General features: G+C 41.7%; 1 protein-coding gene across 1 annotated transcript in view; it reads right to left on the reverse strand.

Annotated features, from left to right (window-relative positions):
- Positions 1–6,372, reverse strand: part of ALPK1 (alpha kinase 1) — a 38,993-nt gene extending 32,621 nt beyond the window's left edge. The window contains exons 1-2 of the mRNA XM_065405407.1: positions 6,232–6,372; positions 991–1,145 (exon numbers count right to left, since the gene is read on the reverse strand). Coding sequence (XP_065261479.1) covers positions 991–1,145; positions 6,232–6,352 — 276 coding nt within the window. The 5' untranslated portion in view covers positions 6,353–6,372. The remainder of the gene's footprint in view (positions 1–990; positions 1,146–6,231) is intronic.
- Positions 6,373–24,341: the final 17,969 nt, after the last annotated feature.

Below are 24,341 nucleotides of genomic sequence, written 5' to 3' on the forward strand. Positions count from 1 at the left end.
TTCCCCACTATGTGCTGTGCTCTGAAGCCTGGTCTACACGGGGGGGCGGGGAGAAGAAATCAATCTAAGTTATGCAACTTCAGCTACGTGAATAACGTAGCTGAAGTCGACGTACTTAGATCTACTCACCGCAGTGTCTTCACTGTGGTGAATCAACTGCTGCCGCTCCCGTCGGTTCTGCCTGCGCCTCTCGCGGCGGTGGAGTACAGGAGTCGACGGGAGAGCGCTCGGGGGTCGATTTATCGCATCTAGACTAGACGTGATAAATCGATCCCCGCTGGATCGATTGCTGCCGCCAATCCGGTGGGTAGTGTAGACATACCCCGAGTTAGGCTATTTTGCCCCACTGTCAGGCACAGCAAAGAGAGTCTCTTAATAATCAACTTAAAGGCTCTCATTGGGTTGCCAGCTGGGAATGGGGGTGAACATCATCTTAGATCTCAAGTTCAAGTCTGAGTCTCAGCTAGCCCACAGCCCAGAAATCTAACAGTAAGGCCTGATTTTGCTCACACTGACATCAATGGAAGAACTCCTATTAATTTCAATGGGAGCAGGACTGGGCTCCCAGTTTCTGAACAGCAATACTATCCTTTATCCTTCCAGCTTTCATTATGTCTAGCCTATCTAGAGATTAGGTACTCCATGAAGAGTGATGGCACAAAGCCACTGTCTCCAGGATATGGATTCATTAAAATCACAACAGGAATGATTCTAACGATTCTAATGATTCTGTTCATACTAATCGGAACCTCATTTCATCTGGGGAATTCAACTAGGGAAGCGATGGGAGTTCTATATCTAGTCTGTGTGTGATTGGCCCTTTTCTGATAGCTGCTTCCTCAGATCAGTTCATTAACAAAGTCATTGTCTGCTAAATTACAGTGAGGAATGGTGTCATCTGTGTAGCAGTAAATATAGAGGACTAGGGCACTATACACTCAAGAATTGCATTTGTAGATTTTAAAGGAACAGGTGTGCTGAACTTCATACCAGTAATTCATGCAGCCTTGCACTGATCATATCTTGCAGATTTGTTTTGTCTTCTGGGCTTATGGCTTGTTTGTATTGCCACTTCTCTGGCACGAAGGGCCACTTCATTTCCTTTGCCTCTTCAATAAGGGTCCTTAGATCATCAGGGAGCGAAGCTGAAAAGGTCAAAGTGCAGGTAAGGAAATTGCAGATGATTCAGCCTCTGGTGTTATGATGTAGCATCTAACCTGCAAAAAGCATTCCCTTGCCTGCACCTCTTCTCAGGCACTACAAGCTGTTGGTTTTTGTCACAAGAGTAATAATGAGAGGGGTGCGTCTCATCGGTTGCTCTGCTATGCCCTGCAGGTAAATTGGGGCTGCCAGCCATTAAAAAGGTTTTTAGCAGGAAGTAAAACACTTTGGTGGCCGTCTATGCGTGAAGAACTAGAGAAAGAAACGTAGGAAACATTTTCCCCAAAGAACAGGTTTTTGGCTGAGTGAATTAATCCAACAGCATGGTAAACCTATCCCATTTGCTAAAGACTATTAGAAATCTGCTAATGACTAAAAAGGACTAAGATAATTAGAAGGCTTGGAAAGTTTGTTAAATAATTCTTCAATGTCCACATTTGCCACAAAGGTCATTGGCAATGAATTATTCAAGCTGCAGTAGTAGAAATAATTGTGGATCACCCCCCCCACACACACACACATACTCTCAGTACCACAGTGAAAGGAGTAATAAAACTCAGTTATGTAGAAAAATGAAGACGAAATTATTCAGTCCATTTGAATGGCTGATGTATGGCACAGGGAATTAATTCTCTACAAATGCCCTGTATTTACCAGCTGAAACTGCATCACCCATACAGAAAATCCATGGACCAAATCTTCATCTGCTATACAGTAGGGTAGTTCCTTTGAAGTCCATGGAGCTACATGGATTTACACTAGCTGAGGATCTGGCAACATGTGCCTGTACGGTTATGCTTCATTTTCAGTTTATGTTAGAAGTAATAATACTCCAGAACATATAGGGTAGAAGTTTCAGAAGTGGCTCCTGCTGGAGCCAATGGACCACTGACTTCAATGGAAGCAGAATTAGGTCAATTTTACACTTTTGAATTCCCCATTGGCAGTGCCTTACATCTGAGGATCTCTAAGTCCTATTTAAAATGGGTATTGCACAGTGAGGTTAAAGGTGAAGAGCACCCAGCACTACCATTGACTTCAAGTGGTATGTTGCATGCTCAGCCCCTCTGTGATTTGCCAAAGGTCACACGGTGAGTCAGTGGCAGAGTTAGGAATAGAATAGACGAGGCATGAATCCAGGTCTCATGACTCTCAGACCTCTGTGCTAACTACCAGAACTTTATGACTCCCACTGCTAATAAAAGTGGATTAACCAGGGATTATTGACCAGCTGGGGTTAATGGCAATCATCAGCTGCGTATCTAGCCCCAGCTGGTCATTGATCCCCAGGAAAAATCCTGTTCTGAGATCATCATTACTTAATGAGATAATGAGTTAAATGTACTTCTACATTTCTACAAAATCATGATATCTTAGAGATAATAAATTAAAACCCACATTTCTTATCCTTATTAAAGTCCACTTACTGACAGTGAGATCTATTGGGCTGTAGAATAGTTTTCCTTGGAAAATGATGGAGGCCCTGACATTCAGGGACAAATTTTCAAAAGTTGCCTTTAAAATTATGCCCACATTTTTGCACATATTATCTCACTCAAGTGACATTGCACTGCAGTTATATGTTGCTAGCACCCCACAAGCAGCCAGGATTCCCCAGTGTTTTGAAGCACTGTCTGGGCATTGACTGTATTATTCCCACTGCTGCACAGGCTGGCGGAGAGCGAAGGCACGGAAAGGTGGCTCAATGGAATGGACAGAGGGGATGACAGCTATGTAGCATGTTCACCTCTTCCCAGTGCTAACAGAAACTCTATGATAACAATTGTGGTAACACATAAATAGGATTGAGGGAAACTTGGCTGACCACAAAGAGGACAGAACTAAGATCCTGCCTTTTTATGTATAGTAGCCTTAAACAAAGAGGAAGTTTCCCCTGGCCGAGGAGCCTGCTGGAGCCTGCTTGGAGACACTGAGTCCCAGAAGGTGCCACTCTGGTGCGCTCCCGGGCTGTCCCATGTGGCTGACAACTCCAGCAGAGGAGCTTCTCCCAGCTTCTCCTTCAGCCCAGATCAGCAACAGCAGCAGCAGAAGAAAGAGGTCAGGCAGGCAAGCAAGCAATACCTGCAGAGATGCCAGAGTCAACTTTTCTGCCAGAGTGACTTCTTTGACTCAGACATTTGCAGTTAATGGATTTAACAGTTGCTGATATTGACTTGCTGCACCTCACTGCTTGCAACTTCCCAACGTTGCCATTCTCTCCCTTTCTTCTTCCTCATCTCTCCCCTCCCCAGTAAAAAAAAAAGCACACTGAATTAAATAATACCGACATTTAGAGGACAGTAACAGCATCAAGCATTACAAAAGTAATAAGTAATGTGGTTTGGGACACTCGTAGGCAGGCTCTCTAAGACCATTACTGTTACCCTCAACTCCAGTGAAATTTAAATTTGCATTAAACATTTGATTTTAATTAGGCCCCGATCCCGCAGATGGACTCTGTTCCCATTTGGATGCAATAAAAAGCAAAGGATAGAATAAGGCCTAATTCTTTCCTATTATCTTAACCAAATGTCCCTAATGCTGTGTTAGTTAAAAAAGAATTTAGGATAAAATTTCCTAAAGCACCTAAGTCACTTGGGAACTTTAGTCTCACTTTCTAAAGTGACTTGAGCACTTAGGCCAAGATCCTTAAAGGTACTTAGGCGCCTTACTCCCATTGAAATCAATGAGAGTTTTCAATGAGAGTAAGGTGCCTAAGTACCTTGAGAACATGGGCCTTACGAACCCAAGTCTCATTGAAAGTCAATGAGTCTTTTAGGTTGTCTTTGGGAGCAGGTCTTCTTAAGCATTTGTAATGTGCCTAGTACAATGGGGCCTCCAATCCTTACTGGAGCCTCTGGATGTGACTGCAATAAATACAATTATTGTATTGTGTTGCATTGTATCATCATCTATGGAACCACAAAATATTGCAGTGGCAACTATAAATAATTCTGCACTCTTCAGCCAAAATCCAAGCACCACCGATTTTATGGCAGGGCTGTGTTATCACTGTAAGCAATGTAAATTCACGGCTAATTAGGAGGGCTGAAGAAGGAGATGAAACTACACTGAAGCTGATTTGCAGGATTTATAAACAAAACAAAAAACCTTAAGTAAGGTATGGTGAGGATTCTTTTTTCCCCCATTTGTGTGTGTTTGGCTTTCAGTTGTTCCTATGTTTGGTCTGAAAACCAGTTTCACAAAGGCAACGTCTGGGGGAGGGGAAAGAAGAAAAACCCTCAGCGTTTGTGTTCAGAGAATCCCCTTGGCTCAAACTGCTGCCATAAGTGACCCTGTACTAATGCCATTCTGTTGGAAGCACATGTGGGCTTGATGAATCAGTTATATCACAATCTGATTGTTACTGCTGTTTAAAAGCCACCTGCCATAGGAAAGGGGATCTGCAGTCTGAGATCATCCAGCCAACCTCCAGTCTGTGCCCTCCAGTAGAATACACACACAGACAGCAACTATGATTAGGTATTAATATTATTATCACTGCCCCATTGCAAGTGGATTTTCTTCTTTTAGCCAGCCCATGGCAGCCATTCCTAAGAAAAGCCTGAGCCTCACTTCAGTCTCTGATCACTCACTTCCTGAAGCAGTTTACCTGAAGGGCCATGTCTAATTTTGTAACTATAAGGGCACTGATTTACCTTATCTGGAACTAAGCTGATTATTTCTCATGCTTTGTGGCATTTAATAGGAGAAAAGAAGAAGAGAAGGATGAAGAAGAAAGCGCTACCTGATTAGGAGTTCAAGAGCCCATTCTAAAGAGTGATAAAGCTTAAAGGAATTTGTGATGAGAAAACAAAGTACCCTTTGTAGAAAAAGAAAAATCTTCCCGTATCTATAACAGAAACCTATCCACCACCCTCAAACACAACCATGCTCAGAAACTAACTGAGGTGCTTGATAGCCAGCTGACCTCCCAGTAAGATCATGGGTTTGCAAATCTGTTCCAAGCAGACTAGAATACAAAATGGGTCAATATGGACTAAATATTATTAGGATTGAATCACTCATGCAAAGTGGGGAGAATGCCCTGAATGCATATAGTACCAACTACAGACAAGTGAACTAGTTGGTGAGAAACACATGCACTCTTATTTAAAAAAAAAATGTTTTTGGTCCTTTTTAAAAATCTCAGATTCAACTATTAATATTTTCCTTTGTATTCAGGGCATGAGTAATTTTTCTGTGTGGCAAAACAGAATAGGTATACTCTCCAGCTGGTGACAGAAAGAAAGACACTCAGAAAACAAATTCAGTAATGAAAACTCAAAAGAATTCTTTATGTGAAAAATAAAAGCTATGATGGTGTAAGGTTGGGTAGCCCCTTAGAAAGCTTATTACAGAGTGAATAGAACTAACAGTAATATTTGGCAGGTTCTCATATCTAATACAAATTTAAATTTCACTGGAATTGAAATAATTCAAAACACCAACCATCACACAATGCTGAAATAAATGCTAGCTTCTCCATAGGACAGGCAATGTAAAACTCTTGCATCTTAGCACTCATTTTGTATGTATTTATTCCAAATATTAAAGGCAGAGGATATTCTTTCAATATGGATATTGCAAGTGTTTTTCTTGGAACACCACTTGTAGAGGTGTTGCATGTTTTACAAGAAAGAGATTCAAATGGTGAGATTTTTTGATGAGGAGAAACTGTTAAATACATAAGCAACAGACAAATTCCTAGAGAAAGGAAAGTAAATAAGTGCCAGCATTCAGAAGTTGCATTTTTTTTTTAATAATTGAAATTTATGTGCATCAGCAAACTTTTGGGCATTGTTCTTCCCAAACTAAACTGTTCCTTATAGGCTCATGTTTACTGAAGCCTAAAATTGGAACTGACAGCAATTCACTGCAACAAAGTGGGCTTCTTTCCCTGCCTGCCTGCAGCCCACATCCCATTCATGCCCTAGAAATCCAGTCATCTTCTGACACTCATCTGGCTGGGAGAAGAAAAATAGGACAGGGATGGGGATGTGTCACTGTGGCAAGGAAGTTCACAGCAATCTGCTGGCTTGTTCCTGGGGCCTCTCATTGAGACCTCACCTTTGCACTGCTGGTACTCTCTCTTGTCTTCCTCCGATGCATCAGACATCTTGGGTGAGAGCACATCCAGAGCTTGCTTGCACTCCTGAAGCAGGGTAGCCACGACTTTTTGATTATTCATGATGCCTGCTCCCACTCTGCTGCGAATCGGGCGTCCCTGGGTGAGCAGTGATCAATTACCTAGGAGAAGACACAAATTCCAAATGAAAAGGATCCCTTCAAGGCTGAGGTACCTGGTGAACAAAAGAGAGGGAAGATGATTAACTAAAGCATCATCAATTATCTGAGAGACTCAAGCAGGGAGAGATAATAGGGGAAATACATGACAGCCACGGAAGACTTTATTAGAGGAGTGTGTGAAATAACTGCAGGGTCTCTGTGACTAACTGTGCAAGGCAAACATCTCTGAGGTACCAGAGAGCAGAGAGAAAGGGCTTGCTTTTCAATGGAGCCATAAAATCACAAGCAGTGCAGTGACTAGCCAGGGTGCACTGAATCCCTTTACACTTAGGAGACTCATGCAGTCAAGTGCTTTTAGTTTGAACTGAATTGTAGACCTTTTAACACAGAATTACAGTGAAATGCCACATTTTCAAACACTTGCTGGGTGACATGGCATATGCTTACTGGAGCCTGCAGGGAAAAGTTAAGCTGTATAATTTTTACTCATGGGCATGGTAGTATGCAGCTCTCTCTTATGCACCCTCCCCGCAACTTCTCTAATCAACACAACACGCTGCTAATCCCCCAATACAATAGTCTCTCTAAATAATATCTTGAAAGGAATCTTTCCTGGCATTCAAGATTTCAGAATCTATATCTAGAGATACTAGTGTTTGCTTCAATGGCTGTCAACACAGTGTGACATAGACAAACTATACACAAAAAATCTAGTTTGAAATTACAGAAAACTATGGAATGAGTTCAGCTACAACAGCCACCTTAGAACATAGAGGGGGAAGAGGACTGTTTTTTATATTATGGGAGGGGCTGGTAGCACTGCCTAGTATTAGGATTGCCTGACATTTCCCATTATAAGATCCTGTTTTCAGTTGCTTATAACTTTGCCGAATGTAAACCATTTTGGCTGAAATTTTCCATGCTGGCAGTCTGCCTCAGACTGGACTTTTTTTAGAAAAATTTCAGCTGAAATGGTTTCCAAGAATCAGATTAGAGAAAGATATATTGTTTTGCCCCTGTTAAATTTTGGTGACCTTCACTTTGAGAACTTCTAGTGCTCCCCATTTTGGAGCAGGGACTTGAAGTTTGGCATGGAGTGGCCTTTGTGTCAGGGATGAGCCTTTTGATGACCCTGTGAAAATATTCCAAACTTTGGCCAAGTTATAAGCCTTTGAAAAATTGAAGTTGACTCCTGCTCAGAAGAGACTTTGATTTTAGCAGTGAAATTCCCCAAAGATTCCAATTGCATAGGGTGACCAGAGAGCAAGTGTGAAAAATCAGGACAGGGGGTGGGGGGGTAATAGGTGCCTATATAAGAAAAAGCCCCCAAAATCGTGACTGTCCCTATAAAATCGTGACATCTGGTCACCCTACAATTGCACCGGGCCTGCTCCAACTCAAGACTGAGCAGGGCTTTCCCTGCATTGCATCTCAGGGCTGCTGCAGGCTGGGCTGAGTCCAGGTTCAGGTCAGGGTCCTGAAAATGAGAACAGAAAGCCTGTCAATGACCCCCGTTAGGCCCAGTTTGGAAGACAAAGCTGCTTGATTCAAATGCAGAGGGGACAAGAGCTGGACCTGCAAGGGGAGTGAGGGATAGATTGGCATAAGGAACCTGGGTAAAAACTAGGACAAAGAGCTGGGTGGCAAACACTGAGACTGGACAAGGAGCCTGGGAAGGAAAATTGAGACTGGAAAACATGGGGAAGGGGGAACTGGAGGACAGATTGTGGGAGGGAGACAGATTGGATGAGCTAGAAGGAAAGGTACTGGGACTTGCTGGTCAATGAGACTGGGTCAAAAAGATGGGGTCACTGGAAATGGCTGGATAAGAAGGGTGAAGACAGGAATGGGAAGTCCAAAGCGATGTTGCCTGATCTATTAATTGTATGCTGATTATATTACTAATTTAGTTTCCCTAATTAGCACTCTGAAGTTTGGTAGGTTCTTGTATCAAGATCAGGCCCAGTATTATCAGAACTACTGTTGCAACCATGCACATTGAGGGGTCCTAATGTAACATGCACACTCTGGTTTATAACAGTTTTATTAATACAGTTAGCAAATTCACAAACACTCCAACCCAGCAAAGCAGGCAGAAAAGGATAAAATGCGTGGAGCATCCATATACTTATCCCCATCCCTTGCAAAACAATCTGAAGTGTTAGTCATCTTCTTCCTCACCATCACCAGTGGTCATCATCCTGGCATCTCCCAAGAGCTATGTCTCTCCCTCTCAAACCACACAGGCTGGGATACAACTTTCATAACGTGTTATGCTGATACCACTATGCCTAATGCACATTCAGTAGGGGTTTCAGCCTCTTTTCCTTATTTATAGCTTATTTAGGTGCTATGTTGGGGTACCCGTCTCCGAAAGGTTACTAATCCTTTCCCCACATACTTATTTGCATGTGTGTCAATTAGTTTACCATGGCATTCTTGTGACCAGACATCAGCAGATGTCCTTAACTAAAAATATCCTAAAAAAAAATCCCATCTTGTGCTTACCTATCAGCAGTTTAGTTATTATAGCATTCTATCTTGTGATTCTTATGATCTAGCTTACTCTTGGTTAGCTACTTATGCCAAGGGTTTTGGGGCCTTATGCCAGGCTTCCCCTAGCACATACCTATACCTATAGGCTACAGTGATAGACCTAGGACTTTCTGGGCAAGTAGACTGGGACTAGTATGAAAACCCTGAGGAGTGGAGGCTGGGACTGGCTAGGTGAGGACAATGGGATTGGGACAAGGAGCAAGGGGTGAGGAAGAGACAGGATTAGGGCAGGGCCACATTGGAAAGGATGGGGCAGAAATGATCACATTTTGGGGGGGCAGCGCAGAAAAGTCTGTGCCCACTGGAACACACTCCCCTACAGAGCCTAGAATGGAACCCAAGATCTCTGAGTCTCCCCACTCCTCAGCGGTCAGCAAATATCCGTGAAACCCTGGCAAACTCTCTTATACCGCGCCAACACTAGTCCACATACAGGATGACAACCTGCTACCGCTATCATTTATTCCCTTAGCTCCACTGGCAGAGGTCAGTGGAGTGGCTCTAAAGGTTCCAGTTCTGCTGATGACCCATGTGGGTGTCAATATCATGCCACCTGATGGAATTTCTGGGGGGGGGGGGGGTTCAGTTTGGAATTTACACACAATAAACTATGTGAATTAAACATTATTAAGGTTGCAAAGTCAAGCACTCAAAAGTCAGGAAATGCCAGAATAAAGTTGCCTGTGAAATCTTTTATCTGCATTTGTTGCAGAAGCTGGAAGATGAGTAGTGAATGGATTACAGGAAGAGAAAGGATGGTCTTGTAGTGAAGGCACTTAAATGCTGCAAAAAACAAGCACAAGCCTATAAAACACTCCCACGTTACTCAGGGTTTCATTGATTTATGAAGCATGTTCTTTTTGCAGTTACAGTTCAGGACAGCAACAGGTGGCAGATTCTCAGTTTTAAGTCCTATACCTCTAGAACAGTCTCCTGTCACCAGTCTTCTTTATGTTAACAGGAGTTTTGTTCACTTCACATGAACCCACTGGAAGGAATTACGACTTCAATAAATTCATTGTAACAGTTAATGCTTGAAAGTGAGTCAGTGGAGGCTGGGATGCTCACAAATTTGGTGGCTGTCCCTGAACAGGGATGGGTTTTTCACAGCAAGTCTATAGAAGATTGCCCCACTCCACTAGTGCTGTCTTCTCCCTAGTGTTCATCAGGGATGGTAGCAATAGAAATAGGCCTGATCCAGTGCTCTGCATTCTCCCAAGCATGCAGAACAGTCAGCAGAGCTCCACCGCCAGCAGAGGATGGGGGAATGGCAAGGAACTACTTTCTGGTCATGTGGTCTCCTTAACTCCCCAGACAGAGGGCCTGCTGGCTGCTCTTTGGGGACAATGAAAGAGGGAGCTCTAATGCTCCCTGAGACTGTGGTCCCTCTAGGGTCTGCATCACCCCACAACACAGGGCTACACTAAATGACATAGTCTAGCTTGGAAGCCTGGTCTTCACTGCAAAACATTATGGCGAAGACTCCAATTAACTTATAGAATACTGACCACAACAGTACATCCAGCATAGATAAGGCACAAACCCTGTTCAGCATCATGTCAGCTAGTCATGTTTAAACCCTAATTTAGCTATCGATAACTTAAAAACAAACAAACATCAATCATCCTAAGGTTAAAACCTACCCTCTCTTCTCCCCCCCCCCTCCAAAAAAAGATTCAAATAAAAATGACAAGTGAAATTGTAGGCCAAACTGTTTGTCAAGATCACTGGAAAAGGCTCATCACAACTTTGCTTCACAGAGATCCCTTTTCCTAAGCATCTTTTGTAAAGGGATAAGTAATGAGAACTTCAGTTTGCTAAACCTGGTAGCATTGCTGGAAAAGTACATCCTTATAATATCAAAGCACTCTCCTCCTTATCCCATTAGGGCTAAAGAAATTGATCCAGTTACAGGCTACCTTTCAATTAAAGAAGAAAAAAAGAAGCTCTCAACTCAAGCTACTATAAAACACCAGAGCTACATTTACCATTAGGCACACTGACATCCAATTGATTTATCTGACTAAACAATCCTGTTTGTGAAGGGGTGCATGTGACAGTCCCATGAGTACATCTCAGGTTAAGACGAATCATCCCTGCCATATGGCCCTAGCTCTATTCCTGCATGTAAATAGATTTCTTTAAAAAAAACTTGCTTTTCTGGGGAGCACTTTATTACCATACATACATGTATTAGTTTACACACACTCTGTCTCTCACCACAGAATATGTGTATATGGAAAAGAGAAAGAGAGAGAGACCCCCACCAACTCTGGAAATAGCATGCATTAGCAGCTGGTTGGAGAAGAAATGTTTTGGGCCACATCATCCCAACTTCATCAGATAAATACTCACAGAAAAAAAAAAATCTGTGCTAAAAATGCACTAGAGCAAGAAAGAACACGGAGCTGGCCTTAAACACAGTGCTCAAGGAACAGGGGAGTCAAAGGGAGCTTTGCAAACAGTCTGACTTGTGCTGCGTACATTGCATCTGGACCCCGGAATCTGGCCCATTATTCTTTAAGTGAAACTTTAGAAACGTGTATATAGGTTTTCCCAGCTCACACTGTGATTTTCAGTAGTTTTGAGGATATTTTTGTCTACTGACCACAAATATACAAGAAAACACTTTTCCCCCTTGGAATTCAATCACCTCTTCCAGGGTGTCCACTTCCAAGTTGCCCCCAAGGTGAATGATGGGTTAAAAAAAATTCAAACTCCCTACTTAGCCACTTCAGAAATAGTTTCCCATAAAAGATCTACACCTCTATAGTAACTGGAGAGTGTAGTCAGGAAGAATAAGTTCTCTTCGCGTTATTGAGCACCACAGTGTAGATTTTGATCACAAGTCCTAAAACTTTTATTGGGAAACAATTTGGCTAATCAAAGTACACTCTTCAGTTGTTCGTGAGCAACAGGTAGACTGTTCCCAGGATAATGAAAGCCAATCCATTTTTCTTCACATTTCCCACTTGCTGTTGTGCAGGAATGCTAACTATAGTATCAGGATATTTTTTATTCTTCCTCTGTCCCATGCAAAATATAGTCAGTATAGATTGTTAGCCAATAATCTGGGCTTGTCATACATTGCCAGCAAGGAGTGGCATAGTAGCTAGAAAAAAAGGCATTTCTTTGGTGGATGCCACTGCAAAGTGAGTCTACATGTACATGTACGTGCTGTACAATAATGAAATATTTGTATGATTTGTTGGTATATCATGAGCTTCCATGTGTTGATGAATGACAGAAGGGCCCTTGGGTTGAAAGCAGCCATGTGTTCATTCTGGTGCTCTCTTTTGCCATTTCTTACATAGCTTAATAAAAAATAAAATAAATACTAATAGTATTAGAGTGCTAAATACTTCTTCATCTCCAATAAAAAGGGACTCCTAGCTTGCACGTTATGTATACAGCACCCTAAAGTCGAGTACATGACCAAACATTATCATGAGCAGATGGAAGGGGGCTTAGGGCACCAGAGCGGAACAACTGAGAGACTCCAATAGGATTATGAATGTACATTTCACTGGTGTATAACTTTTCAATTGCATTTATTAATTTTTATAAACATAGGCCTCTTTCCTGGCTTGGTCCTGCACCACCTTGAAGTCAGTTGCAAAGTTTCCATTGGCTTCAATATTTCAGGATTGGTCCCTATATCAGGGTCCCAAGAGTTAAACCAGCAGCTCTATAACTATGGTTCCTAGACTGCCTGCAGATTGCAGAGAAAGCTGGCAGGTCAAAAGGTGCTGGCTTCTCCTCCAAGATCCTGGAAGCAGCTGAACACAAAAAGGAGGAGCCAGCACTATGGCCTCGTTCATCGCTACCTAGGAGGAGGAGAAACAGAAGCCAATCCCAGAGGCTGGAGCCATTGGGTGGACTGGAGCTGTCCGCTGCGAGCAGCAGCAGCAACATCTGGGAACAGAGTTAAGAGCCTCCAACAAGAACGCCCAGGGGAGAAGCTACCAAGTGGCTCAGCAGCATTTTCAGGAGAGCAAGCTGCAGGGAGGAAAGGGCATCAGAATGCTGGGTTAACACTGGCAAGAAAACAGAGAAGAAAGTGATTAGGCAGAAAAGCAATGTAGCCAAGGAGCAGAGGAGAAGGGACTCGGGGGGTTGCACAACATGTGCTGAAGAAAGGAAGATCTGACAGCAGGGAAACATGCAAGAGGAAAAGACAATCGGGTCCCAGGGAAAGCTGGGGGTAGGCGAATAAAGAATATGGAGAAGGAGATGAATTGAACAGCAAAAGACGACAGCATAATTATTTTTTTCCCCAAGGAGGACAAAACCTTTATTGTATTAAAAACACCAGAAAATACCTAGTACTTACACAAATGCTGTAGTTGCCACACAATGGGAGTGACAGTAGGAGGCGGGGGAGGGGGGCACCATGAGACGATCTCTTTAGCAAGGTGTGGACCGCACTGTGAAAAAGTTTCAGAACCCCTGAGCTAGAACATCACAAAATCTGCCAAAAGAAAGGAATTTTAAGTTATATTGTGGGTAGGAGGAAATTTGGGGCTTCGCCTAACTGGACTGCAATCAGTTTTGAAGCCATTTTTGAAAAGCAATCAACAGACACGCCAAAAACGGAGCAAATAGAATAATCATTCGAGAAGCTGTGAACAATGTTTAGGAAATGTTCACAGTGTTACGGTCCTGAAATCCCAATTAGAGTTTCTCAGCCTTTTGTCTCTGAAAATATATTATCCTAATTTTGATCTTATTGAGGCCATGCTACAATTCCAGGGAGACCAATGAAGGGGAAGCAAAGACCTGATGATTTCCATGTAGAGGCTGCATTTATGGATTAATCCCAACAGGGAGCAACTAAACCTCATCCCAGGGGCATTTCAGTTGGGACGCAGCACAGACAATTGAGAAATGGGGTAGTTATTTATGACTGGGACTGTTTTGACTTTCAAATAAACATTTTAATTATTTTAAGTGCTACACTGAAACTCAGAAATCAAACGCTGTTTTAATTTTTATGTCAGCTGTGCCTGCTTCTCCTCTCCCCTCCCCCTTACTGATGGAAAATTCAAGCTGGGTTTAAATGCCACGGTGTACATGATACTGATCTTCATGTCAATCACATCAAAAAGCGTTTCCCCAAAGCAAAATCCACTGCTGAGACACATTGCCGAGAGCAGGAAGAGAGGCCTTGTCTACACCAAGCAGACTTAGGGCCTGATTCTAGGAGTAACTCCAAGGAAGTCAGTGGGACTGCATTAGTCTAAAACTGATATACATAAAAGGTGCACCCTCAACTTTCAATGATTTAACTGGAGTTAGATGTACTCAACTTCTCTAAAAATCAGGCCCTCTGTGACTGGCTCAGACACCCTGACACATCTCACTGTAGCAAAACATTCTCATCTTTCTTCCCCGTATATTCATGATCTAGGTGATATTTTTTCTCAACCGCGTGAACAACTTTAAAAAAAATCTGATCCTTTATTTTTATATGAAAACAGTTATTTTTAATATATTTCCATTAAAATTAAATGTAAATTCCATTTAGTAGAATGCAACCTATTAACTTTTCTCTCCCTTCTAATTCAACAAAGTTGAAAGATTCTTTCCTTCCTTTGCACATTCCCTTGTGCCAATGCCATGTGTGGCTTGGCAATTCTGATGCATGTTGAGCTAAGGAACACTTCTGTGATGCCAGCAGAAATCATTTCTCTTGTTCTAACCAAATAATTAACTGAATATATAAAACTGCCCATTGTGAAGATTACATATGACAACAGATGATAGGTCAGATCCTCTGCTGGTATAACTTGGCATAGCTGCATGTAGCTTCATTGTGGTCAATGGAGCTGCACTGATTTACACCAGCTGAGGATCTGGCTCCAAGTCCCTTGATTAAATAGGAGCAGTAGTGAAATCATGACCCTCTGGAGCTACTGTAAAGCTACTCTAGCTGCATACCTGCATCCATTAAATCTAAAGAGCCTCATCCAGTCCCCTTTAGAAGGAACTAGCAAAACTACTACTGACTTCCATCAGGAGCAGGACTAGGCCCCACACCTGTGAAATTTAGAAGTGTATTTTTATTTCCACAGCAGTCTGTTTTTCTTTCCGGATCCAAATGGTCAGGGCCACATTTATATGCACTGTCTGTCTCCCAGTTCCTATTTAAAAGCCAATTTAATAAGATGAGATTATTAAAAAAAAAAAGGTAGAAAATGCATACTACTAGTTCTGTGCATTTATGCACTTGTCACACAACACTTTGGGGCCAAATCCCTAGTTCATGTAAATGGTGTTGCTCCATTAATTTCAATGGAGCTATGCCGATTTACAGCAGCTGAGGATTTGGTCTCATGTCCTAGAATTTTTCTACATGTGGAATAAGCAACATGCTAGCAACCAAAGACTTAAAAAAAATATATATCCCCAGTGAGCATTTCAGCTGATCAGTATTACTATCATCCCCAGCAGCAGGCAAGTTCAGTTTCTGAATATTCTGACAATCACTTGTGTTTCACTAGAGTATTATTTTTTTCTGGTGCATGGAAGCTTTGCTTTGTCAGAGATAATGAAAGAGACATGGCAAAGCTATTTGCTAGGGGCTTTTTATTTTTTTACTTCTCTGGTTTAAAGATTAGATGTTTTCTTTTTGTAAAGCTGGGTATACCAACTGGCATTGGCTGTATTAAAATAAGGAAGAACCTCAATCAAAAAAGCCTCTCCAAAGGCAAGCTTTCTTGTTAATATGCACAAACATGAAAGGCTTTCTTTTCATCCTATACAACTACAGTGTGTGTAAATTGCAGGGGGCTCATTGGCATAAATCTCGGCTGTGACCTCTGAGGTAAACTGGATTTACATTACTTTCTGACAAGAATTAAATGAAGGCCTTGTGGATATACGAACAGCCTTCTAGACTGCAACAGATGGGCATGAATGTGCTCCCTAGGCAAACTATCAGTGACATCTGTGTCCTCCAAATTCTGGTGGTCTCAGCCAATTAACAGGCAAAAGGAGAGAAGGGGGGGGGGGGGGGAAGCCGCCCTCTGCACAGCCACCCCCAGTCAAAACTGAAGCAGAAGTGCTTGTGTTTAGAAATGGGATCAGGAACAGCCCACAGCAGTGAGGGGATTGTTATTAGGCTCTACAGAGATAAGCATTACAGAAAAAGCTAATGTGGATAGATTAGATATCACTAAAATAGAACAAATTCTGCCCCTCAGTTAAACCAGTGTAAACCTAGAGTAATATCATTATTGAGATAGATTTGCTCTGGTGTAATGGAAAGCAGAATTTGGTCTAATGCTTGCTTATAAGCAGAGATGGGCCCAAAACAAAGCACTTCATCTAACTCCACTTACCCATGCTTTGGGAAAGCTTAGATCCAGGTCTGGAGCCAAACTCGATGGCTGCTTCCTAGCTCTGTAATGGGGTGAATCAGAAACTGGATCCAAACATCCTTAATTCAGATCTGGACTTTTCACCTTTTTTGGTGAGCCATATAGACCGCTGAGAAAAAGTGTTCAAGTGACTAATGTAATAAGATTGGAGACAGAATCCCTGTTATCTACCTCGGCCATTATTGAAAAATAGTGCTTTGGAGATGGATTGTAAATATAGCCACTGGACATTTAAGGATCCTTCATATGGTTCTTCAGAAAACTTCAGATATTTTTCAGTGCGGCACGGATACTGAGTAAAACGTCAAGAATGTTCTTTATTAGTAAAACAAAAAAAGTCTCAAGTGATTTATTTCAAAACTGTTTTAGCTTTTAAGGGAATAAAGTCTTTAAGAGAAATGATCTATTCAGAATGAAGCATTTGAGATTATTCTTTTGAATTTTAGGGAACATTCATGAAATTTATAAACAATAGACATTTACATAAAACTTTGGTCCTGATTATGAGTGCAAGGGACTGGACTAGATGACCTCTTGAAGTCCCTTCCAGTTCTATAATTCTATTTGAGAAAACCAGACATCACCACACTAATAAGCACCTAAGAAAGAAAACTTCTGTCTAACAGGTGAAGTTTCACATAGCACTTTGTTTTAGGTCTTAAAAAAAAAAAAGTGGTCAGTAAAAAATTTAGATTTCATTGCTCTCCAGAATGTATCCTCATTAAACATTTCCCTTGAGAGTTAGCATTTTTAAGATAGGTGGGGGTTTAAAATAATCACCCTAAATTCTTCATGTCTATGTAAGACGTGTCCTTCTTGCAGTTGCATGTAAATATTCCCTTTTCAGTTAATTCACCCATAGCTATATCCACAAAACAAGACACATAAGGGAAGAAGGGACTGACTCAGAAATACTGAGCACCACAACTTTCACTGATATTTAATGGGAGATGCTTAACTTTAAGCATGTGCTTAAGTATTTTCCTCAATAGCAGTTCTTTCCTGAATTTGGCCATATATGCACAATTTCACTATGGTATAAAGACACTTCACAACTTGCACTAATTTCTTTCACTCTTTTACACAGTCACTTGCAGTGTCCATAGGAACCAAAAAAGGCTGCCTGCAAGAATATTTGCATGAGCAGCATTATTCTGGAGAACATAAAATTGTCACCTTGATCTGTAAACCAAAACTGTAGAGCAATTGGCCACTTTATGTACTAGGGGATGTAGGAGAAGGGAATTCTGGGGCAGAAACTGATCCCTAAACTGTTCAAACTTTGTTTACTTATTAACCAGAAATGTTAAAACAAACAAGCAAGCAAACCCAACTTGAGTCATTTTTGAAGGACTCTACTGCTCCTATTGGACTATCCTCTGTGTCTCAGATGTCTATTTTCAACAGACTGTGCAGTACACTGCTCTATAGTCACTCCACATTCATAGGCCATTTGTTCTTGTTGCTTGATAAAAGCGGCTGATTGGTGGATGTGAAATGTGTACTGTAAGCTGTTCCTCATGAAACACACGTTTATAAATATTTCCATTACTTCCCTTAAGAAGAGTGCAAAAGTCCCAACTTTTTACCTCCTCCACTCCCAATTGACACCTCTAATATAACACAGGGTGATAACAGCAGAAGGGATCTTTGGCTAAATGCAGAATTGTGATAGTGTCCAGACTTGGTGTACAAAAGCACCTGTTGTTTTGCTCTTGTAGTGGCTTTAAAAGTGCCAATTCTGGCTCTCCCCCCCTCCCAAAACTACCATTTTCACACACCATTATTGGATGCAAAAGAGGGAATAACTGAGAGACAGATCAATCAATTTAAAAGATCTTTAAAAAAAAGACAATGAATTTGGTACAGCACATATTTTTAGATCAAAGATGCCTTTGAAGTGACAAACCCCTAATCCATAAACTACTGAAGCACTTCCTTTCTGTTCCAAACTACTTGTTGTCAAATAAAATGGAAGTTAAGGAAATTATCTTTATCTGAAAATGGCCAAAAGAAGCCATCACCTAATGACAGCCTTGTCACAAATGACAATTGGGGAAATTGTTAGGAAGGCGAGGCCTAACGACTTGAGAAATAAGCTTGCTGTTTGCACTAATCTGGTCATGCAGCCCCCCACACACAATTCCAGTCAGCTTGCTGTGTGAAACAGCTAAGTCTTTGTCACCGTTAACAGTGGCTGGAAAGACTTCTCTTTCATGAATATGTATCACCAGCCCTCCGTGTCTACAGAGACAAACCCTTCAAAACTGCAATATAAAAAATAAAACACCCTCCCCCCCCAAAACAACCAACCAACAAAAAACAAAATCCTAAGCTACTGAGCTGAGCGGAGCGAAATGCTACTAACTAATGAAAGCTCACGCTTTGGTAATCAAGCCAGAGGAACCCTCTGCTCAAAGCCTTTCCTAGGACTTTTATTTCCCAGCAAATTGAGATGAAGCCTATAGAGCACTTCACATCTTCATGTGTAAATGTGCAAAACCTAAATGACCCCATAGAGGTCTATTATGCATCTTTCTCTATATTTATACCAAATATTTGACCAAATGTGTTGCACGGGTATGGAAAAAAACCCTGGCTGTATATACAAAACTGTGGGCCTGATCAACTCAAACTCACGTGAGCCCATGCTTACTCATGTGAGTAGTCAAGTTGATTTCGAGGGGATTACTCATGTAAATACAGACTACCTGCACGTGTAAGGGTTCCAAGGCTTCCCATCTCTTCGCCTGCTTCCCATCATGATCAAATATATGGTGTGAAACTTACAAATACATTAAAAAATAATATGCATTAAATCAGATTAAAATGTTTGACATATTTAAAATATGTATCTTAATATACTATTTTCTACTACAGGAATGGGTTCCCTTTAAAAAAAAACAAACCAACAATTTGGCCAAGAATTTCAAAAGTAACTAGTGATTTTTGGGTGCCCAATTTGAGACAACACAAAAGGGTCTAATTTTCAGAAGGCAGGTGCTCAACACTTTCTAAGAATCAGATCTCTTTAAAGCATCTCCAGCTGGACAACCAGAATCACTAGCAATTTTTGAAACTCTTGGGCTTTATTTTTTATGGGGTCTTTTTACCAACTATTCACAAAATGCTCCGCAGGGAGAAGTAGAATAGAAACATAGTGCCCGATTGTACTGTCAGTAACACCGATTAAATCCAGAACAACTCAGATGATGTCAGTGGAGTTACATTGGTATAAAACTGGAATATGTGAGAGGGGACTCAAACCCACAGCACTTTACAAAACTGTGCATTGAGGTTCATATACAGGCAGAAGGGAGGAAATGGCTTATAAGGATGCAGTAGAGTAGATATAGATGACAATTATTTTGCATCTGCAGAACTGATCCTGAATTTCCTGTATACCAATGGGAGGTACAGAAACACAAAGAATTCAGGATCAATCTTTATATGTATATGATCAAAATAAATAGATTAAAATTTGTGTGTGTGTGTGTGGGGGGGGGGTTCTCCTGGGAATGCTGTACATTAAAATAGTCAATATTATTCATAAAGTTACCTTACGATATTTGCTACTGCTGTTTGAACTTTGGTGAGCTAATCAGGTAACAAAATGAGCCTTAATTTACTAAAAAGAAATGTTTTTGTAACATCACATATTTTACTTTTTCTCCCAGTAATAATGAGAGGAAGAAATTGGACTTCCAGTGGAGATATCAAGACACTAAGCTCAATTTTGAGGGTCTACGATATTATGCAATGTTTGCTGTAGACATTTCCATTTCATTAGCATATTCTACTTTACATGAAATCCAGTGATGAATGCTCCCCCTGATCTAAGGCTAATCCTCTTTAAAGAGCTACAGGCTATATTACATGTGGCCACAGCCGCAGTTATGCCATGGCTGAATCACTTTGAAGCCTATTGAACAGTGTTCCCTTGTGAGACTTTGCACAAATCCATAAACCAGTGCTCTCTGTGTTGTGAAATCCTAATGTTTTCATCATGAAGAATTTTTATGAAGGGACAGAACCTCTCTCCCCCCAAATAAGGTCACACTGCACATGAGATGCGAGGCTGCCGTCACTACTTCTAACGGCCAATCTATAACTGTAGCATACAAGATTAAAGTAAAATGTTGACCTGGTCTTTCAACAGCAAGCAATTATTCAGAAGCCATGGCTGTTGGAACAACAATTCACAATATATAAAGATGAACTGAGAACCAGCCTTCCGGCTGAGATTGCCTTAGCACATTTTTCTGTGGGCTACCTAAAATTTACCAAATTTTGATGGCCATCGCAATTTAGAAGGTGACCAATATAATCAGAAAGTGATGTGGGATACTATTGTAAACTGGAAATGTTTTTTGAACCATGCTTCTCTCCCTTTCTCTATTCCACCCCCCTGCTTCCCTCTCTCCTTTTTACATCCATTTCATTCCTATGCATTTTCTTCATCCACATTCTTTTTCCTTTCTTGTCCTATATCCCTTTCTGTGGACCTGATCCAGAGCCAATTGAAATCAGTAGAAAGACTCCCATTTACTGCAGTGGGTTTTAGATCAGGCCTTGGGTGTGTGTGTGCGCATATTTGTTTCTCTTATTTTCAGGGTGGCAGCTGAAAACAAGAGAAAAGAGTCCAACAGGTGCCTCACTGATTCACCACAGAGAGCTTTATGATCAATGCCTGCTGCTGAGTGAAACTGTCAATATTGCATCATCCCAGGAAGCTTCGTCACATAGCAGCCACCCAGGTAAAGCACTTCTGGTCAGCACCAACTGGCTACTCTTCTGCTGGCTATTCCACAGATGTCCATTAAGGAAAAGAAAATAATTAAACTCTAGGGCAAGATGCATCTCACATAGGTAGATGACTAATGCACATCACCTAGCCCCTTTAAAATTTGCGTAGTGGACTAGAATATACATTGTCACACAATACAGTGCCCAAGGTACCTTATGTGAGCATCGCAAGACACAATACAATCAAATTAGAAAGAAAATCATGGTATTTATGGGGCCTGTACCAAAGCCTACTGAAGCCAGTGAAATTTCTTCAGGCCCTTAAATACTGCAAACACTTATCTTTATACACAATTAATTTGCTTCAGAGTAGCCAAACAGGGATTTTTTTAAGTGACAAAAATAATATCTTACATTTACCCAGCACCTTTCATTAATAAGGACCCCAGTATGATATTCAAAGTAACCCACTTCTAGACAAACTATACACAATGATCACTTCATATGCCTTTGAAATGCAGCCACCTTTGGGGTGGAACGTGGCAGCTGTACACAGCAGCACGACACCTTAGAACAGGAACTACAGAAGAATACTATATCCATTTGAAGGTGTAGATAGAATTTAGCTAGGCAGAACACATTTCTTAAATTGCAATCTGACCAGGACACCAGGACTTATACTCTGGTTCTTGCAAGGAGTGCCATAGGGTCTTTAATGATCACAGCTAGTCAGTAGGGTTACAAAGGTTAATACCCTGTCACATGATGGGTCATAATCCACTGACTTCAGTGGTTTCTGTTATAGTCAGGTCTTAAATTTTATGTCTCATTTGAAAGATGAAACCTTCAGTAGCCCAGAGCCCCTTACATTCTGTACCCACTCAGGGAAAAGAATACCATCACTCTACTGAATTACCAATATCACTTCCTACAGTTTAAAGGGATTCTCTTGGGCATCTCCCAGCCAAGTACTGACCAGGTCCTATTTTGTTTAGCTCACGATATCAGACAAGACTGTAGTCTGAGGTGGTATAAAGACTATCGAGGTCTACGTGCACAGTCTGTCATTCTGAAAGGAAAATGGTCCAAACCACATATGAATAGTGAAGCTCCTTGAAGTAGGTGATAACTCATATAAATACTTCTGAATGAACTTAAAAGACATACAGCTCCCCCACCCCCTCCTCAATTTCCCTCTCCCGGAGTGCCCTTTTCCCAGGGGCTGATCTCCTGCCTGCATTATCCACCATATGTGATAAGATGGCCCCTTCCTGAGTCACCCTCAAGGCAGGCCATAGCTGACAGATGCTCCTGCCTCAGTTTCCCCTTTCTTCTGGAGTCCTCAGTAACGCCATGCAATAAATAGCCCTTTTCACAGTTAATTTATTACCAGAGGTCCCAGAACCATAATCCAGATTTCCCCAGCACAGTCTGAATGGTACATTCAATCTTTCAAGTCCCAAAAGTCCATCCACACCAAGTACAGCTCCTGTGTCTCTCACTGTGCTCCAGCTCCCCCATATGCCTCACCCCAGCCCCTCTAGCTGAGGTGCTTCTCTGTTCTGTTTCCTTCCCAGCTCTTGCCTGGAGACATCAGCGGGCTCAGCCCTCTGTCATTCCCAGCCTTCAGCCCTCTCTGGCTTCAGTTCTCCGGCTCAGAGAGCTGGCAACCATCGCCCTTTGCTATTCTCAGCCTTCCACCCTCTCTGGCCATGGCTCTCTGGTCTGGGAAGTTTGTAGGTAATCCTCCGACTGCTTTCTCGCCTTCTGCTTTCACCAGCCTGATCTGGCACCACTGCTCAACCATGGCATTTTCACAGCTTCCTCCTTCAGGAGCAGCATCCTCACCCTGAAGCTCTCAGCCCAGCTCTGCTCTTCCTCTGAGCTCTCTCTATTCAGGACTCTGGCCTCTCCCCCTTCGTGGACAATGGGTTCTGAATTCTTTCTCTGGGTTATGAAGTCCTTCTTGCCTTTGGGGTGTCTCTCATTTATAACCCCAAGGGCGGCCCTGCCCTCCTCATTACACCAGACTAGGGCACACCTGGACAAGAACAGGAGAGCTGGGTCCAATTCCATTAAGGGATCAGTGACCCTGTTAGAAGCCCTTCTTAGAAGATATTCATTTAATTTGCCTCATCCTGTATAAATGAAAATGTCTCTGATATTTTAGTCACTACAATTCAAGCACAATCAAGGAGAAAACCTTAAATATATGACCAGTGATCTCTTAAGTTTATGGAAACCTCCATAACATTATAACTTAAGTTAATACACGTTTAGTCACAGAATACACAATCTCCCTAAAAACATGATGTCCGATTCTCAACTGGAGTAAATGAGTGTAACTTCACTCATGTTTAGTGTGTAGACCAGATCCTCAGTTGATGTAAATCAGCATAGTTCCATTGGGGCCAGCCACCAATAAAACCTGCTTTTTTGATCAACTAATTTGATGTTTTACAGAGAAAATGCAAGGGGCTCCCTTTCTGTATAGCGGTGAGTGAGGGAGCACAATTACACAAGCAATTAGGTGCACAATTACTAAACACAATAGTGCTGCCCTAGAAGTAATATTAGTGATTTCTACCTTCCAATTCTACTAAATCCACTAGAAATTCCTCTTCAAAAACATGCCTTTTTGCAATCAGGCACCAAAACTTCTAGGAGCCTCGGATTGTGGGGTAGGGCATGTTCTGAGTATTTCTCCCATAGATCAATCCGATGATTTAGGCTTCCTTTTAATGATGAGATTATTTTTAAAATCTTGGCTCTTCCCTCATTCACTTCCCTTTGCTACTCTCGAAACCCTGCATCACAGTGAGCCTCTCCCATTCTGAGGGCTGCATGAGGCTTCCTCCAAAGTCAGTCAATGCCACTCTAATTAGCAAGAGCCACATGAAAGTGCCTCCTTGCCCCCTTTTCCCAGTGACTGAGCATAATGCTCCTGCTGCACTCTCATATCTGTTTCTTTCTGGTTCTGCACTTCTATGCTATGATTAATTTACAATCATATTACACGGCTACTTTACCAGGAATTGATTCTACAATGTTTCAACAAGAACCGTGATCCACTCGAGAAAGGGAAGAATGGGAGGATGATGCATCAGGAGAAGCTGCAGGAGGAATCTTTTCCTCATTTATCAAACCTGCAGATTCTCAGATGTCATCTAGGCTAGAGTAATTTACTGTGCTAACTAACATTTGTTCCCCTGGCATGGCTGTAAAACACCCTTTATTCACACATAG

This window comes from Emys orbicularis, chromosome 5 (genome assembly GCF_028017835.1).
Source record: "Emys orbicularis isolate rEmyOrb1 chromosome 5, rEmyOrb1.hap1, whole genome shotgun sequence".
Lineage (NCBI taxonomy): Eukaryota > Metazoa > Chordata > Testudines > Emydidae > Emys > Emys orbicularis.